Raw genomic sequence first — 19,650 nt, forward strand, 5'->3', positions numbered from 1 at the left:
TTTTCTGTTCTAAATTCCGTGCACTGGCTTGCAATATTCAGGGCATAGCTATTTATTTGTGTTAAAGTATTCGCTACAGTGTGCCTTATAGCAGTTTTCAGTCATTCAACAAGGGATTAAATGGCAGTAGTTGGAGTGATCAATAGGTTAAGAACTGTACAATCACTCTTGTTGCTAATGACCTCTGTAGTAATGTGTAATAAAGTGTGTGCTATAATAGCCTACTGCCAACGCTGCACGCTCTTTGATTTCTGACATCGGTTACTAAGCAAAAGACAATAGGACGGTACACACACATTTACGATGTGAACTTCGATTACCCTATCCCAAAAATAACTGGTGAACTTGGTGAGTCTCGAGTTGTTTAATAGAAATTTGCTGCTGCCATGTCGCTAGAAGGCTCCGTGTAAGAGTTTGCAATATTCCTTCATCTGCCTGACCTTCATCAGTGATTTAAGTTTGTCAAGATTAGTGATGCTGAGAAATCAGGACATCAGTGCATAATGACTGTGAAATTAGGAAGTGAATGCACTATGCAAATGGCAGGAGGAATCATTGAGGGCAGTGGGATAGAGTGATAAAATAGCTTACAAGTCTTAATTGTAGAAATACAGAAATGTCTTTCCACAGCATAACACTGAATTAAGTTTTGTTTGCTGGGTTCTCTGTACATAGGATTGTTATTCAATACCTTTCTAAATCCTTTCACTGACACAAGCCTATTTTTAGGTTGGAATAAAAAAATCTCTGAGGATGATATAAAGCTATAGATCAGTTTACACTTTCATGTTTCTACCTTAGTGTGATCAATGGAGTTTGCATTCATGGGTGAAATAAATGTAAACCAGATGGAATTCGGAAATCTTGTGCAAAATTTAAGCCATATATCTGCAAAATAATAAAACGCCATTTAGAAATAATTACACCACGAATATTTTAAAATACCTGTGTATTTTAATCAGAGTTTCACCATAATACTTTTCAGCTGATAAAACATAAAATGTGTTCCTTTTATTTGTTCAGTTTAAAAAAATATATTTTTAAAGAAAGGATTGCATATATAGAGATGCCGGAAATTTGTATCCAAGATCCCAGTGCTTCAACAGAATGCAATGATTGATTTCAGTAGCTGAATTTCATTCTATAAACATGCAAAATTTATAGGATTGTCATTAAGTGTAAGCTTGAAAATAACTATGCAACCTTGTTCGAGACAGACTGTCATTTTAATGTCGACTTCATTATCAGAACAAGACATCATCCTTTAGACACAATGTACAGGTTACTCGGTTTCAGTTTAGAAGGATGCCCATGTTAACTGTTGCAAATGTGAAATGCTATCAGGTTCATCACTAACTGTTTGTCACTGAAATGTCAGTGAAAAAATCTGCTATGACTGTGTCAGCAATATAAAAAGATCTGCTGTATAACATTCATAGTTTAGATTAGCGTACACACAATTGAGAACACAGTGGATGCTGTTTTGAGAAGACGGCAGTACTCCTGCAGGAACAAGCTAAGGCAATTCAGATTTGTATTAATGATAGCAATATTTGTCCTTTTCATTTGCATTTATAGTAGCAAATCTGCATACGCCATAATTTTTTAAAAAGTTAATTTCAAATTTTAAATACTACAATGATTGAAGCAAGCTAATTGCTAAAACAATTATCCTGGGTTCTAATGTTCTTTGATCCAGTTCTTAACTAACTACCAAGCCTGAAACTAAGGATAAAGAATAGGAACATTGATGTAATAAGTAAAATATGTAATGTTTTAAAGTTTGATCTCTGCCCCCCAAAAACTTGGTTAAAACAAAAAGAATTACAATATTATAATCTCAAAGGAAGTTGGACTGAATCATGGAAGGTAGACAAAAAATGCTGGGGTAACTCAGCGGGTCAGACAGCGTCTCTGGAGATAAGGAATATGTGGCGATTCGGGTCGAGACCCTTCTTCAGTCATTGATCGAATCACGCCGAATTATAGCTTTCGAACTAATTTGGCGATATCAGCGTTGAATTTATTTATGGTATATCTGTGACAATCGTGGAACGTTGGGAATGTTTTGATCCTAATTTTCATTTGTTATGTCTTTAGGTTCCTGTATCAGTGGCTATGATGACACCTCAAGTGATAACTCCGCAGCAAATGCAACAGATATTACAGCAACAAGTACTGACTCCTCAGCAACTCCAGGCCTTGCTCCAGCAGCAGCAGGCTATCATGCTGCAGCAGGTAAACTCTTCATCAACTAGCAAATCGTATCACATAAGGGGTGTAGGAAAGACCTGCAGATGCTGGGTTGGATAGAATGCAAAGCAAAGCTTTTCACTGTTATTATCAGTTAATGTGACAATATCAAACCTAAATCTAAGCCTAAACCATCTTTGGCAAGTTGCCCCTTTTTGTCTCCACTCACTTCTACGAAGCACATTTCTTTGCCTGTAGTGAAACATAATCTAAAGAGGTTCCTGAAGCCAAACTTTTCATATTGCAGAATATGAAAAGGGAAGACATTGTGGCCTTCCATCACAGTGAGGAGAGGACTGGAGGAGACTCACTGTGATGGATGTTTCTTTGATGGATGTTTCTTTTTTTGTGTGTTTTTGGGGTTGGGTAATTTTAATGCCTATTTAATGCTTTTATTGTTGGACTGTGTTTTGGGGGTTTTGGGGTTGTGTAATTTTAATGCCTATTTAATGCTTTTATTGTTGGACTGTGGGTGACCGAATTTCGTCCAATATTGGATGACAAATAAAAGCTATCTTGATCTTGATCTCTCTATCAGTCAAGTTTTATGATTGTGAGCTACATGCCTGGAAAGGTGGGACTTCCACCTAGCACATAGTTGCTCCTCTAATTTTAACCCAGTCTTTAGACCACTGATTATTTATATATGGGAAGCATCTTCCTTTGACTATGATGTGGAGTTTTGCCCAACAATTTTTTTCACTGTCCTGTTTTAACCAAAGACAGAGAGGTATGTTTGCCAAAATTTAGTTTCTCCATTTTTGCCTGTAATAGTTCTGATGAAAAAATTACTATGGAGTGTTAAAACCGTAAATTATTTGCTTAGAAATTGCGTTCCGCTTCTGCTGTGCTAAACATGGTACAAGCTCCCATTTAAATAATCTTAAATGAGGAGAAAAAACAAATGAGGGGTGGAGCTGTAATCTCCACTGTGTGTAGTAAACCCCTATGCATTCTAGTGCCTTGATTTATCGATGGCCCTGCATTGCTCTGGAGTGCTCAGTGTGGCAGATGTTAGAGAACCCTGCACTGAGGTACACAATGGAAATCCTGCAGTCATTGAGGGAACAAGTATCTCAGTGCTTCCGTGCACATGCACTGAAGAGTGGAAAATATGCTTGGCAGATCTGGTTCGTTGGACATCGCACGACAGATGCCTTCAGTTTGCAGCTCCTTTCCCACCCACCACAAGGTTGACTGATAACTTTTGGTGGTTGTGGAAATGGTCGCCACACAGGTGAGAACATATCGTTAGCTGTGCAGCTAAAGCGGGGGAAATGTCAAGCCCCCAAAAAAAGTCCCAACCAATTTACATGAAAACTCTTGCAGCCCGATCTGGCGTGTCGATGATTTGATCAAAGGGGTTCAATTTTGCACAATATAAAACTATCTTCAGTTGAATGTTAACCCGCTCATTGAAATGAGTGCGTTGTACACAAATGATCTTGCATAATATTACCCGGTTTCGTCTACATCAACAATTATTAATAAACCTAAATTTTGTACTAACTCAGATATTTTGCTGGACTGCTGAACTGATCTTTTTTTCCCCACACCTTACTAAGTTACATTATTAAATCATGTACCATAAAACTGCTCCTTTGGAAGGGAGGCTACTGATACATTTTTTCTGTTACCTTTTCTTGCATTTAGGCAATTACTCAAAAAATAATAGTAATGGTAGATTCTCAATATATCCTTGCATGAAACATCATAACTTAATAAGAAGGCATAGGTCGAACATAGGCAAAACGTTGATATTTTGCTTGTCTCGGGAGCAAATTCTATTTGCGTCTGGGGCAAAACTGATCATGCAGTACGTTGGTAAAAGAAATGCCAGCTGTAACAAACATGGAAACATAGAAAATAGGTGCAGGAGTAGGCCATTCAGCCCTTCAAGCCAGCACCGCCATTCAGTATGATCATGGCTGATCATCCAAAATCAGTACCCCATTCCTGCTTTCTCCCCATATCCCTTGATTCCATTAGCCCTAAGAACTATATCTAACTCTCTCTTGAAAACATCCAGTGAATTGGCCTCCACTACCTTCTGTGGCAGAGAATTCCACAGATTCACAACTCTTTGGGTGAAAAAGTTTTTCCTCATCTCAGTCTGAAATGGCCTATCCCATATTCTTAAACTGTGACCCCTGGTTCTGGACTCCTCCAACATCAGGGACATCCAATATATGTTCAAACCAACAGAGGAAGAAAGATTTTGTCTAACTTGAGCTTATAGCTATGTATATTACTTGCCAAATATTATATACCAAATCTTGTTTGCAAACCTCATTTTGTTCCAGTGTGATGGAAGTTAAATGAGACCTAAAATTGTCCAAGGCTGAGCTCTGCAGTCCACTGGGATTGATCTGAGCTTCACATCGTGGTACAAAAGATTGCAGATAATGGAACATGGACCAAAATGAGACGAGGAGCGTCTAGGACCAGAGGGCACAGCCTCAGAATAAAAGGATGTAACTTTTAGAATGGAGATGAGGAAGAATTTCTTTCACCAGTGGGTGGTGAATGTGTGGAATTCATTGCCACAGACAGCGGTGGCAGCCATGTTATTGGGCATTTTAAAAGCGGAGATTGATAGATTCTTGATTAGTAAGTGCGTCAAAGGTCATGGGAAGAAGGCAGGAGAATGGGGTTGAGAGGGAAAATTAGATCAGCCATGATCGAATGGTGAAGCAGTCTCGGTGAGCTGAATGGTCTAATTCTGCTCCTCTGTCTCATAGTTTCATGATTTAAAAAAACAAAAGTGCTGGAGAAACTCAGCAGGCCAGGCAGCATCTGTGGAGAGAGTTGGAGAGATGATGTTTTGTGTCTGAAGAAGGGTCCTGACCTGAAAAGTTGTCTGTCCACTTTCCCGATCAGATAGTGCGAGGGGTACTGAGCACTTGCGTTTTGTTCTGCTTCACATTGGTAATGTTGTGAACTAGGCCTCTTCTGGTCACACAACCGTGTTCTAAAATGCAGAATAATATCATGTGCTCTGTGAGATCTTTCCAATTGTACTCACTCGATCCCCTCAATATATAATAGCAACCAGACTGTCCTGCAAAGAACATTTAGCATCTTAGGTAATTTCTCCAGCAACTTTTGAACTGAATCTGGAATTTTTCCACATGATAACCTTAGGATAAGGTCACATTTATTTTCCTGGGCATCTTACCTTTCATCTCCAACCACTAATAACTAACTAATATAAACGAGCCAAATAACCCTTCACATGGTTATTATAAATGTTGTTTGCTTAGGGTTATGATTAGATTTAGGATTAGGTTTTGTTATTAATTTTGTCATTATTCCCTTTTGGCGTTTCCAACCAAGGTGAAGATTAGACTTTGTCAATGCTGCCCCATATATTTGCACTAAAATTGCTAAAGTGGTGCCTGGCTTGTTTATTAACAATACTTCCTAGTGGCATTGCACCATATGTTCTGCTCAAGTTAAACGTCTGAATTAATGAATCCACTGGTAGCAAAAGAGTCAGTCTTAATGTAATCATCCCCCATCAGAGTGCAGTGCATAGGTTTACTAACCTGTATTGCCGTAAGCAACTTACAAAATACATTAATACATCACTTCACAGAGAAGCTGTCCATCAAGTATTTACACTAATATAATTGGACAAACATTTTAAATAGGATGATAATTTTGAACATTACTCTGGAGATCCTTGTTAGGCCCAGATGGTAGCAAGTTGTACTGTAAATTAGCAATTACATGAAATTGTATTGAGTATTATATAAGTCATCTTGTTTTTGTTTGGAAAGGGCTTCTGCACCTCTAGATGAAGAATTTGCAATCTATGAAGGCAACTGGAATTAAAATTAAGCTGATTTGCAACACAGTCTTTTTCTCTCACAAGGTTGAATTCTGTCTGCAGTGATCAATATTAATGCAAGATATAACTTCCCGAAGCCTTGTTCATTTTACACACAGCTGCAGTACCTGGCACAGGCCAATAACTCCCTGTGGAAAATGTTTTTTCTTGTGGTACCACAATGAGGAAGTGTGTGGAGTGAGTGAATTTGGGCCGCACTGATCAAAAGTGACTTCAGTTCCCTGTGAAAATGAAGCTTTTGTCAAATGCAGATTTTAATTTGGGGTTTTTTTCTCCCATTGAGACGGCTGCTGAAATAAGGCTACTAATTCTGGTGCTGTGCCCTTGTGCCAGATATATTAGAGGAGGTTGACTGCTCTTGCTTACGGATCACTTTTGAGTGACCTGTTTAGAAAATTGCTAATAATTACTCCCTTGAATTATTACATTGACTGGTCTGTGAATAGCCATGTATTCTCAGCAAGGACATCTTTGGGCTTTCTTCGTACAGACAAAGGTCACATCTTGCCATATTTTAATTACTTACTGTGGAAAATGGCATGTTTTCATCAGACCATTTTAAAGATTAGTTTTCAAATGATAATGCGAAGAATAGTTCGTACACTGAGGGATTTATTGGCAAGTTTCAATCTAAAAAGGTCGGAAAAGTGTTGATAAGAGGACGTGTCTGTGTATCTCTTTTCAAATTGCACCTTGATGCCGTGACAGGAAAAATATTTAAAACGCTTATTATTTTTTTCTAATTTTTAAAAAAATTTGTGTTTTATTACCTTTTTACAACAGCAACAGCTTCAGGAGTTTTATAAGAAACAGCAAGAACAGTTACATCTACAGCTTCTGCAGCAACAGCATGCAGGGAAACCTACGAAAGAGGTACGCGTGTCCATGTATTTATATGTGTATTGCAAAATAATAAGACGTAATTAAAAAAGGAAATGGCAAAGAGAGAGAGAGAGAGAAGAGCCATGTGATTGTGCGATACGCCTGCAATGAAGGCTTTCCAGCAGTCTCAGCTTTGTTTCATTTCTGCATTGTAATTCAGAGAGGCTTACTCATCAGCTGTAGTTCAATGTGCATTAATGACTAGGGAATGCAGTCTCCATGATGGACAAAGGAATGATTATTGCGTAGTCAGAAGAAGTTCAAAGACAGTGAGTTTCAGTTTCTCCTTGGAGATACGCATTTCCGAGCGTATAAATTAAGGCAAATATACGAAAACCCTGCAGTCTGAGCGTAGAGTCTTCAAAGTCACAATACTCTAATTAATGAACTGTGGGCCTCAGTTTGGACAAGTCGTAGTTTGATGCGCTCATAAATCACCGTGACAGGTCCACTCCTCTTGCCTAGGTGACACTTGTCACTGAGTCACGACTGATGTAAACATGATCGAGACAAGAGAGACTGAAGGAGGTGAAATTGATCAACAGAACTGGTAGAAAACCAACTTTTGAAGCACATTATGCACGATCACAGGATATGACTGTAACCTCATGAGATTCTCTCCTTCTGGTGATGTTTTTTTTAAATAGAATTTCTAACAGCCATCAAAAGTGGAATAGGAATTACTTAGCTTTTCTCCTGTGGTTTACAAGCTTCAGCCCCCTGTTGTTGCTTTATATAGCTTTCTTTTAAAGCCATCAAAGATTTTTTTTTTAAATCCTTACCACCTTATTTGAAGCCCAACAATAAAAGACTGTCATTTTCTAATGTTAGGCATTGTGTTTTTTTTCTTCTGATTGTGTCATATTGCATAAACGTGCAATTTGATCCGCTAAGTTTGTATCGTGGAGGTACAGCTATGCTCTGTCGGAACGTGCTGGCGTGCAATATTACATGGGCTGTGGTCATCACTCATCCAAGCCGTCTAAGTGCTTGAAATGAAGTTGTGGATGCAAAGGGTTACTCTTGCAACCGCCACCCAGCAAATGCACATCTGACAATTTACAGAAGACGAATGGGGAGTAACCCAGGGAAGGAAAGTGGACCTTTGACAAGTATTTGAGGGAGGGAAGTGTGGTACAAGTTTATCTGGATATTTCAGTATTTCAACACTAATTATTGACCTGACAACAGAGCTGTACTGAGACCTTTTTTGTATGCATTGAATTGTAAGAAGTAAACAAGCTTGGTTGTATCCTGTGTTGATAACTGGGTGGAGAGTACACTTTGGCAACATATTTTGTACGCTTGAATTCTTTCTCTGACAATGGCCCTTGTACATTTTACATCCTGATGTTTCATTTCTTAAAATTCTCAATTCTGGGTTTTCCTACACACGAGTGTGTGTTAAATGGGAACAACATACAACAGTGAATCCAGATAAATACGACAATGAAGTGAATGGTTTGGCTAATGGCACGGAATCTAAGATACAATATCAGGGCAGAGAGATATTTAACCAGTGTAGCTAATACTTTAATTTACATTCCCGAATTATTAGGCATGGTCTAGATAACATCGTCATGGTTTGTTATGAATTATGGTAAATATCCGAACGTTAGCTAATTTCCTTCCATTTATTGTAGTTACAGAACAGTATTATCTTTGTATCAATCAGATAATTATTACAGGATATCTGTGTAAAAGTTTTGTCTGTATAATAGCCAACATTGTGCCATTATTCTTGGGTACTTTTCTGCTGCCCCTTCCTCCCCCCCCCCCTCCCCTCTCACTATCAGCAGTTGAGGGGAGTGGGGAAGTGCGGTATTAATGAATTTATAGAATATAATATTCCAGATAAAGATTAGAGGAAAGGATTTATGTTATTATCTCATTTCCCTGCAGGCAGATATAATTGACAATATTATGTTATTTCCAACCAACCATTGCATTCTGCCTGGGTAGGACCTCGATACGGTCTTACACTTGAGGGCCTCAAAAGTAGACAGTAGTTGTATCAGGACCCTATCCAGTCCAAGCTTATATCGCACATGCCCAGTTTGGGTGACAGGAAGAATGACAAAAGAAGTAGGATAGTGGAGTTCATTCGAATGCTGGCAATACATTCCACACTTATCCCCACATCCACTCAGTTAGCCAGCGAGGGTTACACAAAATCAGACAATTTTGAACAGGCCTTAGATAAGTCAGGAAGCATGGAGGGTTGTTTGAGACATTTGGTTTGCTTTTGGGTCTGGTGGAGTAATTGGCCATTTTTAAATGAACTCGAGTTTTAATCGGCAATTTCCAACCATCCCTTTAAGAACCAAAGCTGGGGACTCGCATCAACGAGGTAGAGTTGGGATAAGGTGCGTCTCTTTTCCAAAACTGCTCAAACATGAATACATTTGGAAGATGTCAGGTGGACCAGCACCTTGTATTGTGCTTGAGCAGCTTCCAACGATTTCTCCAACTTCAAGTAACCCTTGCATCCCCTCTCTCTCCATCCCTCCCCACCCTCTCTCTCCATCCCTCCCCACCCTAGTCAGCTTACCCATTTTACTCTCCTCCTGTTCAGATCCGCTGCTTGTATAACTCATTATCACCTATCCCACATTTCCTTGATTATCGTTGCTTTCTGCATATCTCCCATTCATTTGTCCTAAGTACCATCTATATCTCTAGTTTCCCTTTCCCTTGACTCTCAGTCTGAAGAAGGGTATCGACCCTAAACATCACCAATTTCTTTTCTCCAGAGATGCTGCCCGACCCGCTGAGTTTCTCCAGCTTTTTGTGTCTGCAAGATGTCAGTCTTGTATGCTGGTCTGTCCCTGTGCTATTTATTCATTGGCGCTGTCTGGAAAGAGGCTTTAATCCAATCTATCTGAGAGGGAGACAGAAACGCTACAACTGAACCAAGGGTGATTCATTCATCTGAAGGCATACACCTTGGTCTCAATCAGTGTTTGGAGACCGTGACAGGAAGAAACCAGTTTTTGTTCACTGATGCTACCAGAAAAGGTGGTAGAAATTTCAGCCAGTGTGGAACTGAAGGTTTTTTCCCCATGAAATATAGAATATTACTTTAAGATAAAGAATAATTCATTACATTTGACACAATTCCTTTAAAAGAAGAAAAAAAAAAAGGAAACCTTGCCTTTGTTAATCAATAAACTTGCTATCTTTCATTTTCTTTTAAAATTATGGAATGGTAATAGGCTGGTAATCGAACCATGGTAGGACTTCCTTATGATTGTTCTGCTCGTCCATGGGAAATCCTGGCTTGTGCTGAGGCATTCAGTGATGTGCCATGTGTACCTGGTTGCCAATTCCATAATCTTCAATGTCACATGCTTGGTCGGCATTACCTGCAGAAGCAAGCCTTTGAACCAGTATTGCAGGTAGATTCCCTTTAAGTGATTATGTATCTGTGTGTACCTCAGGATAAACTTTATCCCATCCTGTTGCATTCATGGGGACCTCAAGGTCCAGACCAGCTTACAAGGAGACCCTTTCATAACAATCTTCCACCTGCCTCCCACTCCTGACTCCGGATATTTTCCTAGACTCAACTCCTGACTTCCTTGCAATGAGCAGTTATGTCCCTCAATCCCGCAAACCTTGGTCTCCAACTGCTGATGAAGTCTCTCCCACCCGAATACCGATAAACATCCAGTTTGTGTAGCCCTACTTCAGCTACCAGTTGCACACTTGACTTAGCTGCAATGACTGTTCTCCCCTAGTCTTACAGCAAGGCCATACATCTGATCCTCAACCCTTTCTTCCTCCTTTGCAATGGTAGCGATCTCAAAATCTTCACCTGCCCTTCCTCCTCCTCCTCCTCCACCAGCACTACAACAACCTGTGCAAAATATCGGAGGTCTCTTCCCTGAAAATCTAACCCCTGCCCCAGTTTAACCCGCTATCCGTCACAATTCATGATGGAAGAACCTTTCTATAATGGAAGGCCAATTTGATGGCAAGGTCTCGGACTTTACTGAACCTAGTGGGAGACCGCAACCAAAGCATCTTTTTAACTATCACATAAAACCTTTGAAATAAAAACACAGAATGGTGGATTTATATAGCAGGTCAGGCAGGATCTACGGAGAAAGAATCAGAGTTAACTTTACAGGCTAACAATGCTGCCTGCCTGACTGAGTATTTCCAGTATTTTCTGTAGGAAACTGCAGATGCTGGTACAAATCGAAGGTATCACAAAATGCTGGAGTAACTCAGCAGGTCAGGCAGCATCTAGGAGAGAGGGAATGGGTGACGTTTCGGGGCGAGACCCTTCTTCAGACTGTATTTTCTAATATTTTTATACATAGTTTCAGCATCAGCATTTTGACCAATTCCCCCTTTCAGGTGCTAACAAATTTCTAGCCAGTCCCCTGGCTAGAAACTAGCCAGCCAGAAGGGTCCTGACCCGAAACGTCATCCATTCCTTCTATCCAGTGCTTGTCCCGCTGAGTTACAGTACTCCAGCATTTTGTGCTTATCTTCAGTTTAAACCAGCAGTCGTAGTTCCTTCCTACGCTCGTTTTAATCAAATGGAATGTAACTTGAATTTTACTTGGAAAAATAATCAAGTATTGTGCATAACAGCAAACTCGTAAACATATTTTCCACTGAAAATAAAGATGAGTAAGAGTTTTTGTGTGAAGTGCACGCCTTAGGTTTTAGCAGCTTGTAGTGGTGGTGGTGGTATATCCAAACTCCTTTTAGGCTCCTTTTTCAGAAATGTTTTGTTTAAAAAATAAAGATCAGGAACTAAATTCATTTAGAAACAACGCAAGTCGAGAACTGTCAAATTTCCAAAATTGAATTCGAGATTTTAAAGCAAATTTGTTTAAGATTATTTTGTCCGCGAACTGTCTCCAATTCAGTGGAGATAAAAAATAAAATCAGCAGCTTTACAGTCTTGCTTTTGAGCGTAGGTAGAAGGGAGTGTTGACGAATGTAGTCATGTCTGATTTGTTTTCTTGCTTTGACTCAGTACCCCGAATTTTAGTTGGAGAATGTGGTCAAAGTGGTCAAAAAGATGAAAAGCTTCAGCAAATGTGCTACTAATTGATCAGCATTTGACAATGGAATTTACATGCGTTTATATTTAGTACCTGGTCATGCATCATATATACCACAAATGTAATTGTTGAGAAAACTATTTTTGGCCTGTGAGATGAACATTGTTTCGTGGGTGTAATTTTCAGTAATCTTGATGTAACTAATAGATCAAACCAGATCTGCTCCTGTTAAGTTGTTTTTTTAATTTCGCTCTGTGGTCCAAAAATTCCATCACATTGCACAAGTGATGAAATGTGTGTATTTCTTCATAACATTTGATTTATCAGTTCCTAAAATTTGTCATCAGTGCACTTTTATTTTTCTTAGTTGAATCACAGAAACCTCAGGAACCGTCCAAGTTCATTCAGCCCACACAGTCCAGCTAGCCAAGGAAGCTAATGATTCAATGATACTTAATTGTCACGTGTACGTAGGTACAATGAAATGCTTTGTTTTGCATCCAGTCTGGTGAAAAACATACAGCAAACCTCACTCAGACAGTAGACATGTCGCCATGTTGTGGCGCTGACAACGCTACCAAAGTTCACCGAATAGTCCCATCTACTGCCTGCCACCACATGTGGCAGGAGCTCCCACCCAAGAAGAGTTATTCAGTCTGTTCACCACCACCCTGATCCCATAGCATTGCTTTTAGGTTTATGGCTTATCAAATGGTCACCTAAGAGCATGTAAGAAAGAACTGCAGATGCTGGTTTAAACCAAAGATAGGCACAAAAAGCTGGAGTAACTCAGAGGGACAGGCAGCATCTCTGGAGAGAAAGAATGGGTGATGTTTCGGGTTGAGACCCTTCTTCAGACTCTGAAATATCACCCATTCCTTCTCTCCAGGGATGCTGCCTGTCCCTCTGAGTTACTCCAGCTTTTTGCGTTCATCTGAGTTTAAAAAAAAAAGTGTTTTGGGTATATACCTTCATGATAGTTTCATTCAGTGACGCCAGATGCCTGCATCCTTCCCCCGCCCGACCCCACTCTGTATGTGGAGATCTCATTCAGCGATTTCCCATGAACATAGAAACATAGACAATAGGTGCAGGAGTAGGCCATTCGGCCCTTTGAGCCTGCACCGCCATTCAATATGATCATGGCTGATCATCCAACTCAGTATCCCGTACCTGCCTTCTCTCCATACCCCCTGATCCCTTTAGCCACAAGGGCCACATCTAACTCCCTCTTAAATATAGCCAATGAACTGGCCTCAACTACCTTCTGTGGCAGAGAATTCCACAGATTCACCACTCTCTGTGTGAAAAAAAACTTTCTCATCTCGGTCCTAAAAGACTTCCCCCTTATCCTTAAACTGTGACCCCTTGTTCAACATCGGGAACAATCTTCTTGCATCTAGCCTGTCCAACCCCTTAAGAATTTTGTAAGTTTCTATAAGATCCCCTCTCAATCTTCTAAATTCCAGCGAGTACAAGCCGAGTCTATCCAGTCTTTCTTCATATGAAACCTTTCTATTACCTTAAATTAACACATTTAACTTGTTCAAACACAAGCGGTTGAGGGCAGTCCTGGTAGAAGTATATAAAAGTATGAGAGGCATAGAGAGGGTAGACAGAACCTTATTTCCCCAGGGCGGAAATGTCAAATATTAGAGCGCACAGTTTTAAGGCGATTAGGCCAAAATTGAAAAGAGATGTGTGGGGCAGGTTTTTTTCACAGCGGGTGGTGAGTGCGTGCATCGTGCTGCCAGGGGTAGTGGTAGAGACCCGATACAATAGCGCCATTTAAGAGGCTTTTGGATAGGCATGTGGATGTGCAGAAAATAGAGGGATATGGATTATGTGCAGTCTTAGCATAATGTTTAACATAAACTTTGTGAGCTGAAAAGTGAGTCAGTCAGCATCAGTGGAGGAAATGTATATGAGATGTTTTGGGTCAGCAGTCTTCTTCATTCTGATCTCTCAAAGATAAACAGTTCATACCTATCAATAGTATTTTAGAATTTTCTAAAGCCCAGATTCGCACTGATTGTGGCTTTCACTGAGTACAATTTCTACACACCTTAAAGACTGACAATTTGGTGAGCAGGGAATTAGATCAGGGAAACAAGCTGCCAAGAAACAGATCAAAAAACAGGGAAGAAAGAAAACATTTCTGAGATGATGCCTGCGATTGCTGAGCTATGTGGGATTTCAGCACCATTCCTGTCCTGGTGGACCATGTTTGAAGGTACTGCCTCCAGCTGACCAGGCTGAAGTTTCAGATTTCGAAGGATGAGAGAGGTCGAATGTTTCCTGGATTGTACAGTGCAAGGGGCGGCCATTTAGAGTCTGCCAGAGTCAGTTAGGGAGTGCAAATGACTGGCCATCCAAAGGTTATCAGAAGGAACTGCAGATGCTGGTTTACACCAAAGATGGACACAAAATACTGTGTGCAGTTTGGTCTCCAAATTTGAGGAAGGACATTCTTGTCATTGAGGGAGTGCAGCGTAGGTTCACGAGGTTAATTCCCGGAATGGCGGGACTGTCGTATGTTGAAAGACTGGAGCGACTCGGCTTATATACACTGGAATTTAGAAGGACGAGAGGGGATCTTATTGAAACATATAAGATTATTAAGGGATTGGACACGCTGGAGGCAGGAAACATGTTCCCAATGTTGGGGGAGTCCAGAACCAGGGGCCACCGTTTAAGAATAAGGGGTAGGCCATTTAGAACGGAGATAAGGAAAAACCATTTCACTCAGACAGTTGTAAATCTGTGGAATTCTTTGCCTCAGAAGGCAGTGGAGGCCAATTCTCGGGATGATTTCAAGAGAGAGTTAGATAGAGCTCTAAATGATAGCGGAGTCAGGGGGTATAGGGAGAGGGCAGGAATGGGGTACTGATTGTGAATGATCAGCCATGATCACATTGAATGGCGCTGCTGGCTCGAAGGGCCGAATGGCCTCCTCCTGCACCTATTGTCTGTTGTCTATAAAGCGCTGGAGTAACTGCAGCCGGCCAGGCAGCATCTCTGGAGAAAAGGAATAGGTTACGTTTCGGGTCGAGACCCGTCTTTGGGCGAAGGGTCCCAACCCAAAATGTCACCTGTTCCTTTACTCCAGAGATGCTGCCTGACCCGCTGAGTTACTCCAGTACTTTGTGTCCACCTTCGGCCATCCAAAAGGACAGGAAAAGCTGAGTCTTCAAGATGCGTGCCAGTCTCAAATCGATATACTTGTTATTACAGAGAAGTAGAAGCGGTGATTTCTCGAGGGGAGTGTGGTCATCAGACTGGAATGCTGGGGGAATGCTGGGACAAAGGGCATCAAAGCAGCGATCAGCAAAATGTCAAGTTGCAGCTGTCACTGAGGTTTCACTGACGAGGAATCTCACAAATTGTCTGCACTGTATTTTTCCTTAAACTTAACCGGTGAAGCTAATTCAAAATAAAAGGATAAATGGAGAAAAAAAGACCTGTGTGAGTTAGTCCACAAGTATTCTCGGGGTAAATTGGAGCAAGCCAGAACTCTGATGATTGACCATCATCCCTGTGTTATTGTTTCTTGTGGATGGAGGACCTGCAATTAAAATTGTGGATGAGGCAACTTATGCAATGGAGTCATAGAGTATGGAATATGGCATATAGTCATACAGTATAGAAACAGGCCCTTTGGCCCAACATACCCTCACCGGCCAACATCCCACCTGTCTGCCTTTGGTCCATATGCCTTCAAATCTGTCCTATTCCATGCACCTGAACAAATGTTTCTTAAATGTTGGGATAGTCCCAGCCTCAACTACCTCCTCTGGCACCCACCACCCTTTGTGTGCAAAAGGTTACCCCTCAGGTTCCTATTAAATCTTTTTCCCTTCACCTTAAAATTATGTTTCCTATTTTCAATTACCTCAGGTTTTCCATTGAAATTTGATGGCATAGCACACAGTACGTAGACTGCACTACAAAAAGCTTTTAAATTTTTTTTTGTGCGGTTCTTCCTCTTAGCTATTTTTATCCTTTTCCTTTAAAATGCTGTATTTAGAGCATCAGCTTCTCCACCAATGGCAGGTGAAAAGGACTCATCTGATACCCGGCTTCCTCGAGAAGATTTTTTTGTCCTGTAATAGGATCCACTCTTCCGCCGATTATCCTTTTGCTACTAATGTGCATTGGAACATTCTCTCTCAACCTATCCTGTAGGAAATTTCCGACTTTCATTTGTCTCCAGAACGTAGCATCGCCTTTAAATATCAAATGTCACCTTTTAAAATGTGTACTCGGCACGGCTTCATATCAGACGGATCTGAACGATTTATGTGCTGCAAGAAGCAATGTAATCTGCTCTGTACATCACAGCTAGGCTGCACACACATACACACTCACAAATAACTCAGTTACAGTTAGTAACTATTTCTATAATATGAATATCATGACGCCTGACATGCTGAGCATTTTCTGCTGTTATTTCCTGGTGCCTTCAGAGTTGACCACAGTCAATTTTGTCTGATTCAGATTTGATTTTTTGTGCAAGACTGGAGATCAGATTAATGTCAGGCTACATAATTTGTCACTCCAGTGCTCATTGTAATGTCATGGATGTTCACTTGTTTCAAATATGGCATCTGACACATATTTGGGCATTGTACTGGTCATGATTGCTACAGTGACTGAATATTTACACCTGTTGGAAGTGTCCAGAGTAGGCAAGAACCAAGAGTATTTTATTATCACATGTCCCGAAACAGAACAATGAAATTCTTACTTGCAGCAGCCCTACAGGTATGTAAACGCACGGTGGCACAGCGGTCGAGTTGCTGCCTTACAGCGCCAGAGACCCAGGTTCGATCCTGACTCCGGCCGCCATCTGTACGGAGTTTATACGTTCTCCCCATGACCACGTGGGTTTTCCCCAGGTGCTCTGGTTTCCTCCCACACTCCAAAGATGTACAGGTTTGTAGGTTAATTGACTTTTGTAGATTGTGCGTAGGATAGTGCTAGTGTACGGGGTGATCACTGGTCGGTGCGGACTCAGTGGGCCGAAGGGCCTGTTTCTACGCTGTATCTCTAAAGTCTAAAATAAATACCATAATAAACAACAAAAAGTTCAATAAGTTAAAAAAAACATAATGCAAAATCAAACACAAAGCCCAAAGTCCCTACTGTAATCAAGGCGGTTCATACTTCGGAGTTCAGTTGCAGTTCAAAGCGTTCAATAGCCTGATGGTCAATCATCATGGAGTCAATCAGATTGCAACATCAATTGTTTCCAATTGTACCTCCAACCTCCACTTAACTATGCACAGCCGAACACGTGTCCTCTGCTGAGAATTAATTAACCCTCCTGTTCAATCTAAGGGGATTATTAATTACTTTCAATCAGTTGCTAATTGGTGTGTTGTCTATATTTGGGGGTGGCTTGGTGCCTTTCAGAGCTCTTTAAAGTTGCAAACAGTGGTTATGAAAACTGCTGAAGGAATTTGGTGACAAAAATGGGCTGTAATGCATTTATTGGTTCATTTATCATGTTTTGGTTCAAGTTTCAAGTGCAGTGTAGACCAGCTAATATATAATTTGGAGAGGATCTGAGAGGTTTTTTTTTTTGTTTAACCCAAAATATGCGGTGTGTCCTGGAGTGCACTGGCATGATGGAAGCAGAATTGGTAATCGCATTTAAGGAGTGACCAGACGAGCAATTAATAACTGAGGCAGCGAAGGCAACGGGCCAATTACTGGAAAACGGGATTAATATGGATGGGTACCCGCTGGTCAAGGTAGATTGAGTGGACCAAATGGCCTGTTTCCATTTGTAATACTCCATGACTCGATTTGCCAGCCAGAACATGGATTATTGCAATAGTGTGGAGTTTTTGCCCACCATTCTAAGGCCAGACCAATAATTCTCAATTTTAGTTTTCGAGATACAGCGTGGAAACAGGCCCTTCGACCCAACGAGTCCGCACCGACCAGCGATCCCCCCCTACAGTAGCACAATCCTACACACACTAGGGACAATTTACAACTGTACCGAAGCCAGTAAACCTACAAACGTGTTCGTCTTTGGAGTGTGGGAGGAAACCGGAGGACCCGGAGAAAACCCACGCAGGTCACGGGGAGAACGTACAAACTCCCGACAGCGCCTGTAGTCGGGATCAAATGCGGGTCTCTGGCGCTGCAGGCACTGTAAGGCAGCAAATCTACCGCTGCGCCATTGTACTGTCCTATTTTCTTTGAGGGATCTTTCCCATCACAAAACTACTGGTGGGACTAAGAACAGCTGAGGCATCTGCTGGGGATGTGCGGGGATCACTGGGCGGCACGGACTTGGAGGGCCGAAAAGGCCTGTTTCCGGCTGTATGTATATGATATGATATGATAATTTGGGTTGCGTGTCACATAAATGTTCACTGTTGTTACATTGGGAAATTACAATAAGTTAAACAGTTTAATTTCTCTTAATTTGGATTGGGATGAGGAGCAAATCTACCTGAAGCTGGAGGCTGTATGTACGGTACAATACGATAGAACTTTATTTATCCCAGGAGGGAAATTTATCTGCCAACAGTCATAAAAAACACAAAATTCATGAAACATGAAATTAAAGTGATGAGTGGAAAGGATTGGGGACCCCATGACAGAAGGGAGAGGAGTTGTACAGTTTGATAGCCACAGGGAAGAAGAATTTCCTGTTGCCTTCTGTACCACATTTTGGTGGAACCAGTCTGTTGCTGAAGGTGCTCCTCAGGTTGACCAGTGCATCATGGAGGGGGTGAGCTGTATTGTCCAGGACGCTCCGCAGTTTGAGGAGCAAAATCCTCCCCTCCAAGACCACCTCCCATGAATCCAACTCTGCCTCCAGGACAGAGCCAGCCTTTCTGGTGAGTTTGTTGATCCTAACTCGTGTGCATACAGCTTTAGGGGAAGATCTGCTTTGTTTTTGAGCCTCAAAGTAAAAGAAAATGCACTCCATTGAGAGTTGCATTACCCTTCACGATTTCAATGTTTCATAGTTGTCCATGGCAGCACTCAGGAGTGATCTCCACCTTTACCTGTAGCCTCCGTAATTGAGATCAACCTTTAAGTTGACATTGCCAGCGGTAGATTTCATTGTCTACGATGATTACGATGTGTCCTTGCAATCGGCACTGCAACATCTGGGCTCATTACAAATAAAGTTACCCACTGGTGGACCCTTTAGCTTGAGGAACATTTAGCAGCAGTACTCATGCAGAAATCGTACAGAGAAGTTCACAGCACACAAGAGGGAAACTCAACTGCACAGCATGCAAGACACTTGACTGCCACAGCAGAATTCAATAAAATTAATTTAATAACGATAATACTTCCATTTTATATAAGCTTGTTGAGCTACCTCAGTGCACCTCACATAATGGGCTACTTTTGCTATGTAGGGGAAACTTTTTTTTAACTCATTAACGTTTTAATCAATTTTGCAGTGTTTTTTGAACTCGACATTTTATTGCATTTCCATGACTTAATCTGCTCTTCCTCCATGCGCATGATGCACTTTTTAATTTTTAAGGGACAAGAGAATTTGTTTTCTTCTGCAATTGCTGGTCCCATTTTTAGAAGGGCAACTGTACAGGGTTTCAATGATTTCCTTAATATAAGGTAGAACAGATGACCATTGTCATT

The 19,650-nt window shown here is 41.0% G+C and overlaps 1 protein-coding gene across 6 annotated transcripts in view; it reads left to right on the top strand.

Annotated features, from left to right (window-relative positions):
- Positions 1 to 19,650, top strand: part of foxp1b (forkhead box P1b) — a 495,107-nt gene that overhangs the window by 373,180 nt on the left and 102,277 nt on the right. For all 6 annotated transcript variants that reach the window (XM_078414505.1, XM_078414510.1, XM_078414506.1 and 3 more), the window contains 2 exons: positions 2,101 to 2,238; positions 6,890 to 6,979. In XM_078414505.1, coding sequence (XP_078270631.1) covers positions 2,101 to 2,238; positions 6,890 to 6,979 — 228 coding nt within the window. The remainder of the gene's footprint in view (positions 1 to 2,100; positions 2,239 to 6,889; positions 6,980 to 19,650) is intronic.

Source organism: Rhinoraja longicauda, chromosome 17, assembly GCF_053455715.1.
Source record: "Rhinoraja longicauda isolate Sanriku21f chromosome 17, sRhiLon1.1, whole genome shotgun sequence".
Taxonomy (NCBI): domain Eukaryota; kingdom Metazoa; phylum Chordata; class Chondrichthyes; order Rajiformes; family Arhynchobatidae; genus Rhinoraja; species Rhinoraja longicauda.